This window comes from Zingiber officinale, chromosome 5B, assembly GCF_018446385.1.
Source record: "Zingiber officinale cultivar Zhangliang chromosome 5B, Zo_v1.1, whole genome shotgun sequence".
Classification (NCBI taxonomy): Eukaryota; Viridiplantae; Streptophyta; class Magnoliopsida; order Zingiberales; family Zingiberaceae; genus Zingiber; species Zingiber officinale.
In genome coordinates, this window is record NC_055995.1 from 105,154,646 (window position 1) to 105,162,616 (window position 7,971).

General features: G+C 37.0%; 1 protein-coding gene across 2 annotated transcripts; it reads left to right on the plus strand.

Moving 5' to 3' along the window:
* Positions 1 to 1,120: 1,120 nt before the first annotated feature.
* On the plus strand, positions 1,121 to 6,677 carry LOC121985267 (formin-like protein 18). Of its 2 annotated transcripts, none has more exons than XM_042538609.1 (5): positions 1,121 to 1,516; positions 2,633 to 2,742; positions 2,833 to 3,204; positions 3,293 to 3,995; positions 6,134 to 6,677. In XM_042538609.1, the coding sequence occupies exons 1-5, from the start codon at positions 1,285 to 1,287 to the stop codon at positions 6,223 to 6,225; spliced, it is 1,509 nt and encodes a 502-aa protein (XP_042394543.1). In that variant the 5' UTR covers positions 1,121 to 1,284; the 3' UTR covers positions 6,226 to 6,677. The 2 variants fall into 2 exon arrangements, with proteins under 2 accessions (XP_042394543.1, XP_042394544.1); XM_042538610.1 differs by lacking the exon at positions 1,121 to 1,516 and adding an exon at positions 1,536 to 1,968.
* The last annotated feature ends 1,294 nt before the right edge of the window (positions 6,678 to 7,971 follow it).

Below are 7,971 nucleotides of genomic sequence, written 5' to 3' on the forward strand. Positions count from 1 at the left end.
TATGATATATGATTCGAACATTTTGGAAACTTGGCTTCAATAAAAAGTAGGGGCGTAGCAAAGATTTCAAATTACCTGGGGTTGATCGTCGACATTAGTATTCCGACAACGATGATTGCAGCCGAGTCATGATGATAGGGCGGAGTTGGCGTCACTTGTGGCAGGGAGAGTAACGATGATAAATTATCAACGGGAAAAGTAATGAATGTGATGCTATGGTGGTCAGGAAGGAAGATAGCGACAGTAGGGTCGCGACTACTGCTCCGACAGTGTCCCACAAATATAGCGCGCTAATAAGGAGAAGATTTGTCGCGGTTATGCTAGTCAAGTCATGGCTAGACACATGCGAGGAGGGATAAGGAAGGCGACGACAATGGCTGCTCTCATGGTAGATAAAGCATTTGCCTATAAGGAGATGAAGCCACACATAAGAGAAAATTTAGATTTAATTAAAATTTTTGATAATTTAATAGGAAAAAATAAGAATTGAAATAAAATTATTATAAATGCTATGGCCTAATATAAAATAAGGATGAGACTAAAATAAAATTTTAGTCGCCCCTGGTAAAAAGCTGTTTAGAAAAAGATAATGCGCGGATGGCAGGGGTATTAGAAATTTTGAAAGTGAGATGCGGATTTTTTTTTTTAAGAATTCAGCAACTGTAAAGTATCAATTACGAAATTAACGCATAAAACAATAATTATTTTTTCACCAAAATTTGACAAGAATAATACTTAGATCTAAAGCTATTAAAGAAACTGTCCTGTGCTTGGGAAGGTGCCATTTACTTTTCTTCCGCATCGGTGAAAGTGGAGTTTCGTCAAACTCACGGAGCTGGAAGGGTCGAATAACTAAAGCTTAAGCTTTAAGTTTGGACCGTTTATATTTATCGATAGATTTTTTTTAAAAAAAGAATAAATAAATATTAAATTAATCACTTTCCTGCCAACCATCAAGGATACTGTGATTTCTGATTTGGACAATTGGACCTTTTCTTTTTCTCGAACACACGAATAAAAATATAAAACTAAATAAAAGTAAATATTTATCATTATTTGTTAAATTTCAATTATTTTAATGTATAAATCTTATTTTTAGTAATATGTTAAAGTCAGGAGCACGCCTCTTCCCCCACAGACCGTGAGAGGAACTGGGCTCCTTCTGTTGGGTGCTCCTTCTGCTCCTTTCGCCGCCTTCTTCCGCTCTTCTCTTCTGCTCGCTGCTACTGCCGCCCGACCAATCGCTCTCCTCCGATCGAGTTGGTTGCTTCCGATGCCCTCTAAATGGGGAAGCCCGAGGAAGTCCGCGTCGAGGTCCCCGATCTAGGGTCCGACGCCGCCGCCGCCGCTGCTTCCGGATGGAGAGGCACTGCTTGGATCTGCCGTGCCCTCTCCGCTAGATGCCTCCTCGTGCTTGTCCTCAGTGCTGCAGTGCTGCTCTCCGCCGTCTTCTGGCTGCCTCTTTTTCGCGCCCATCGATCTGGTTTCGTTTCAGATGACTCCGGAAGCGTTCACGGTGAGCTTCGTTTCCTGATTTTGTTTGTTGGCTACGGGTCGGTGAATCGGAGTTTGAATGTTATGGTTTTGTCGGTGGGATACGTGTTCGTGCTCTATTGATCCTTTTTTGAGGTTTCAGTTGGATTTAGGCCTTCGAATTTTGGGGGTCTTCTGCTGCAGATAAGGTGAAATCTATTATATTGTGGCAAAAGGATCTCTTTTTTAGGTTTTGCACTGTATATTTCTGCGTCGCCACTTCAATAAACTCTAGGTGACATGTAAGGGGTTCAGTTTGCAAATAGACATGTTATCCTTAATCACTGCAGCGGGAAATGGAAAAAATATCTGGTGCCAATTGGATGCTTAAATGGGAGAAGACATGTTATCCTTAATCACTAAAGGGTTCATCTTAGATGTACCTCGTAGGTGGTTTTGTAATTTGGCATCAAATGGGAGAAGACAATGCTATTTGTAAGATTTCCTGTCTGTATGCATTATGAATAATGTGGTTTCGATAGGCTGACTACAAATTTTGATGCTTAAAAATGATATTAGTCATTCTTGAAATCTAAGAGAGCGTTTGATGTGTATTTTCCATGTTGTTTTCTTTTTTCATTTTCTGAGAAAATGGAAAATACGTTTGATTTGCATTTTCCATGTTTGTTTTCTAGAAAAAGAGAGAGCATTTTCTAAGAAAATGAAAAATGTGGAAAAGTCATTTTCCAAAAAACTAAAAAATACGGTTTTTTGAAAATGAAAATGAAAATGCAAACAAACCAAACGCTCCCTAAGGTATTTAGTTACCTGTATTCAAAATTTAGATAGCATAAGCCTTAATTTGAGCCTAGTACCTAAACATAATCAGGTTCAGACGGTACCTAGATATACACTAGCTTTAACTCAAAGTAACTTGGCCTGGTTATACTTTTGAGAATTGATTAATACGAGTATGTAGATGATTCATAGTTGAGAGGTGGTGCTTGTTCATACATAACCTTATAGTCTGCGTTTTTTTGTTATTCAAAATCTTCTACTGTTATTTGACCCTGCATCATTTGTTTTTTAATTACATAAAGATGGAGGAAGGTCAAGATATTTAGTATTGAATAATATGCTTTCCTTGATTATTTTTCAGCTGAAATACAGGCGAGTTTCATTTTGCAAAAACCAATTTCAGCACTTGTTACTGCTGCTGCAAGATTAGAGTATGAAATTTTTGAAGAAATTGGTATTCCAAACACAAAGGTTCATCTTCATTTTGTTTCTATTATCTGTGTCTGTTGTCCTCAATTTTCTTGTTATTTTTTTTTAACATCAATCGGGTCATCTTAACAGGTTTCAATTATTTCCATGCATCCCTTAACTCCAGAAAACTCTACATATGTAACCTTTGGTTTTCTTCCTGAACCAAAAAATGCCTCAATAAACTCTGCAGCACTCAGTATTTTGAGATCTACTTTGATAGATCTGGTTCTTAAGCAAATTAATATAACTTGGACATCATCATTTTTTGGTGATCCATCATCTTTTGAGCTTTTGAAGTTTCCTGGAGGGATCACTGTGGTGCCTTCACAGTCAGCTTCAATTTGGGAAATAGCACAAACCCTGTTTGACTTCAAATTAAATAACAGCATTGAAGAAATTTTGAAGAACATGGACAGTTTGAAGGCTGAACTTAAATTTGGATTGAATTTGACTTCTAATGAGGTGCTCATCCTGATACAATCAATATGTTTTTGATGTTGCGCTTATTCTTATCTATTAAAAGACTAACACACATTTTCTGTATGTGCAGAATGCATATGTAAAGCTTATGAATAGTGATGGTTCCACAGTGGCATCACCAGTTACCATTGAGGCTTCTGTTCTATCAGATATTGGGAGTGGCAATCTTTTACCAGATAGAATGAGGCAACTAGCTCAGTTCATCACAGGGCCGGATTCCAACAATCTTGGCCTTAATAACTCTGTTTTTGGAAAAGTGAAGCAAGTGCAGTTATCATCATACCTTGAGAACTCAATCTCATCGCTACCCCCCAGTCCATCTCCTTCTCCATCTGATGGCATTGTATCTGCTGAACCTCCTTCATTAATATCTATTTCCTCACCTGTGCCAGCATCTGCTCCTGCTCTGTTGAATAATCACTATGAACAGCCTCCATGTTTCTACAGTCATACTTTGCCATCACATAGTCCAGGGGCTTATCCACCAGCCCCTAATGTTGGTATCAAGTCACACCAGCCACAGTTTCATGCTGTAAATGTACCTGTACCTTCACCAAGTACTGAACCACCAAACTTTCCTCCTATTTATTCAGAACACTCGCCAAATTTGGCTGCTCCCTCAAGCCATGAAGTGATGAAGCCTAATCCCAAAGTGGCTCGAGAACCCTCACTAGCTCCAGTTAGCCATGCTTCCAGTTCAATCCCAGGTAGTGGAGGTGGTGAGGGATTGCTTGCAGCTCCTTTGTCATCATTTATATCACTGTCTTCTGGATGTAAGTTATTTCTTATAATTATTTACTCTGTTTTTGTTGGAAAGAGGCATTACAGATTTGTTTCCATATTGATTCTAAACATGAATTGTTCTAAATAGTGAATCTAAATCATTCAATTAAATGGTTGAAATCTAACATATTTGAAATTAATTAGAAAAAATGAATATTGTTTTCTTATTCAGTTTCTTCTTTTCTATGCATTTATTGTATTCCATGTTTTGATATATTTACTGTATTCCATGTTTTGATATATTTACTGTATTCCATGATCTTTATCAAACCTTTGCATTTTCAATTTCTTGTTCATCTTTCTAACATATTGAATGTTAATCTACGATTCAATTCTATAGTCTCTTTGCATTATAACCTTCACTTTAAAGGGATGCGGGAATGTGATAGATTGCTATTTGTTATCTTAAGTTTCAAGTACTTGTGTAATTTGTCATTGTTTTTCTCCTGCTGCTACTTTAGTTTGCATACATTATAAGCTTATTTTAATTCTAGTGTGTCTAAACCCAAATAACTTGATCATTATGGTTGTTTGGGACTTGTTATCTGCTCATTAATTATAGATAGTAAAGGCATGCTTCCAGATGATCTAAAGTCATATAAGAAGGTTAGTTATATACTGTGTTTCGACAATTAATAGCTGGATGGATATATAGTCATAGTGATTTATTACATGTGCAATCCATATAAAGGGAAAACTGTAAATGAAAAAGGTTCAGCTTCATTAATTTTCAATGTGACACATTTATATGTTACACATACTCCTGGTTATGTAAACTAATTAAAATTCCTTCCTACCTATCTTATCTAGGAGCTCAGTTTCTTTAGATGCCCTCAGACCTTTTTGAGCATGTTGGCTATAACAAAAAGGCGATGTACATTTTACAAAACTCATGTTCCACCCATATAAAAAACATGCTTGTGCTGCCAACGGCCTGGCCCATTTTGTGGCTGCATGGTATAGCCCACGAGCCAAGCTGAGCACCACCTGAGAATGGACCTGCTGGATTATCCCACAAAATTCATATTTTAACTGCTCCAAATGACTAAAACAACCCTATAAACATTTTTTAAAAAAATCATAAGGACATATTGCAATTTGACAATAAAAATATCAAAATACCTTTAAAAATTCAAAAAATCGCAAAATTTTTCTATATATGCAACTCCCCTCTCATCCCTTATCCAAACCCGCTCTTAGTCTCATCTCAAGCTTTGAAATCTCGATTCTCATACTTTTTCTTTCTATCATTATAACATTTGGTTGTTGTTTCATTCTACCATAATATCTTTTGTTAATCTCTCTCTCTCTCTCTCTCTCTCTCTCTTCTGTTAATGCCTTCTTAATATCAGGTAAAATGTTGCCATGTGACCAAAAGGTCACGGATTCGAATCCTGGAAATAACCTCTTGCAAAAAGCAAGGTAAGACCGCGTACAATGGATCTTTCCCCGTGACCCCGCATGGCGGGAACTTCGTGCACCGGGCTGTCCTTTTTTTTTGCCTTCTTAATATCAGGTCTACAATTTCTCAATTTATAGATTTTAAAATATTTTAAAGTTTTTACTTTTTTTTTTGTTGGGCCGCGTCTTCCTTATATTAAGAAGATTACGAGAATATATAAGCTCAATATTAAGGACAGATGCCCAACTTCCTATATTTTCTCCAGAAATTTTCTCCCCTACATCACATCTTTAGGTAGCTCTTTCCCTTCTGGTAAGAAACATGGGGCTTTGTTGCATTTTAGTTCAATGTATGAAGCTTATATCAATATGTTTCAGCTTAGAAATGCTGAGAGATCAGATTTACACAGATGAAATTCAAGACCTTGAAGTGACAGATGGTTAGATTTATATGGTGTGGATTCAATTGTCAAAAAATAATCTAAACCAATTATATTGCAAAGAAAAATTGGGAATCAGTCAAGAAAATTTCTAATAGCACTTCTTGCACAGTGCTATTGTTGGGAAAATGTCAAAATAAAACTCACGATTAACAACGGGTCAGGATGTGACAATTGTGAACATTGACAAGATAATAAGCCAGCGGTTAACCTTTCCCTTTTTAACTTCTCTATATAATTTAATAATATTCATGCCTGCAGTCGCTGATCTTGTTTCTTCTTTTTAGCAAAAATTGCAGACCAAATAATCTGGGAGACAAACCTGGCGGGGCTGCTGGGATTTCTCATATTCCAATTTGTTTGTGCGACACCATATTGAATCTTTCAAGGACTACCGGGAGTTTCACCAAATATAATTCATCTACATGTATTTGGAGCACTAACGATGTTGGCATTTAAGATGAAACATAGTTGTGGTTGTTCGGCGGTATTGTTATCGGAGCTTGCAGTGCGAAGGCCCCTCTCTAACAACAAGTCTCAGGAAGGATTTGATCGGACCTGCTTAATCTAAAAACTGTATATAGATATAAATATATATGAATCAAACTGTCTGTGTAACACGGGGTTATAGCTGCAAAGGTGGCTTGCCTTTTTTCTTACCAAGGGAAGTGCTCCTCCAAAGGGCTGGAGCAGTTTTAGGCTATTGATGTGAGAATGAGCTCTGTTTTTTTTTACTTACCCACCTGTAAAGTACCTCTATTTGACTTATTTCTGAGCTGAGGAATTGTGAATCGGGCAGAGATTTATAACATATGATAATTTTGAAATCAACCCTCTGCTACAGCACAAGCAACCAAATATGTCAGGGAAATCATTTTCATATATCCAAACTGGTCTGCGGCCCACCGTGCACGCTGTATATTAGTTATATTCTCATTATGATGATGTTGTATTATTTAAATCAAGTCATAATTAAGATAGAATATATTCGTATTTAATGGATATGCTTTGAATAAATGAAAGGCTAAGGCTAGATCTAGATGCATAATTTTAGGATCGGATTGTTTTTTCTTACTGCTATATAAAGACATATGTATAGCCTATGCTTTGTATGAACTTTTAATGAGAAACCAATAGTACATTAATTCTCTGCTATCTTTCTCTTATTCATCTAAGTGCTATCAGGTATTTTCTTTGACTCTTCTTCATTTGAGTGTTATCAAAGTGGTATCAGAGCCGGTAACCTTCTAGCTCGTTTTTTTTTTTGTAGTAAAATATGACAAACAATTTTAATGTTGTTTGGTCTGGTCCCAAATTAGATGGGAAGCTCGATTATAATTATTGGCAGATAATGATGTCTACACATTTAAAAGCTCAAAATCTTTGGAGCTCTATTGATTCAGGTCTTTCAGAAGGAGCCGATGCAAACTCTCAACGTCGAGATCAACTTGCGTTGGGACAAATTCATCAAGGAGTTGATTATTCAATTTTTGGTTTGATTGCAAATGCCAAGACGGCAAAGGAGGCGTGGGACACCTTAAAATTGTCATACAAAGGAGTTGATCGAGCACAAAAATCCAAGTTGCAATCGCTACGAAGGTTATCTGATCGATGCGAGATGTCATCTACAGAAACAGTTGAGCATTATTTTTCACGTCTTACTGATCTTGTCAATAAAATGAGATTATATGGTGATAATATCGAACCATACCATTGAAGTATGATCATGTGGTGGCCTCAATTCAAGAATCACATGACATTGAGCAGCCGACAATTGCGAAATTAAAAGATATGATAGAAAGCCATATTGACGGGATCGAAGCAAAGATGGAAACACCAGCAAATGAAGAAGCTTTAAGAGTCAGGTTACTCTTAACACGACTGACTCGAGTCAAAGAGGAGGAGGATTCAATAGAGGTCGCGGAAGAGCAAGAAGAGGATATAGAGGAAGAGGTCGAGGTAACTACTCAAATCAAGGAAGAAGTGGAGATAATGCCATGCAAGAGAGGTTTTCGGCTCACTGCTATAATTGTGGAAAATATGGGCACAAAATTGCAGATTGTAGATACAAGAAATTCAACAATCATGGCAACCAGGCAAACATTGCTGGAAATTATGGTGAGGA

Excerpts from the sequence above, each read along its gene's own strand:
- LOC121985267 (XM_042538609.1), top strand. The coding sequence starts at position 1,285 with ATGGGGAAGCCCGAGGAAGTCCGCGTCGAGGTCCCCGATCTAGGGTCC. Across the intron at positions 1,517-2,632 it reads TGACTCCGGAAGCGTTCACG|CTGAAATACAGGCGAGTTTC; the intron begins GTGAGCTTCGTT and ends ATTATTTTTCAG. Across the intron at positions 3,996-6,133 it reads TATATCACTGTCTTCTGGAT|CAAAAATTGCAGACCAAATA; the intron begins GTAAGTTATTTC and ends TCTTCTTTTTAG.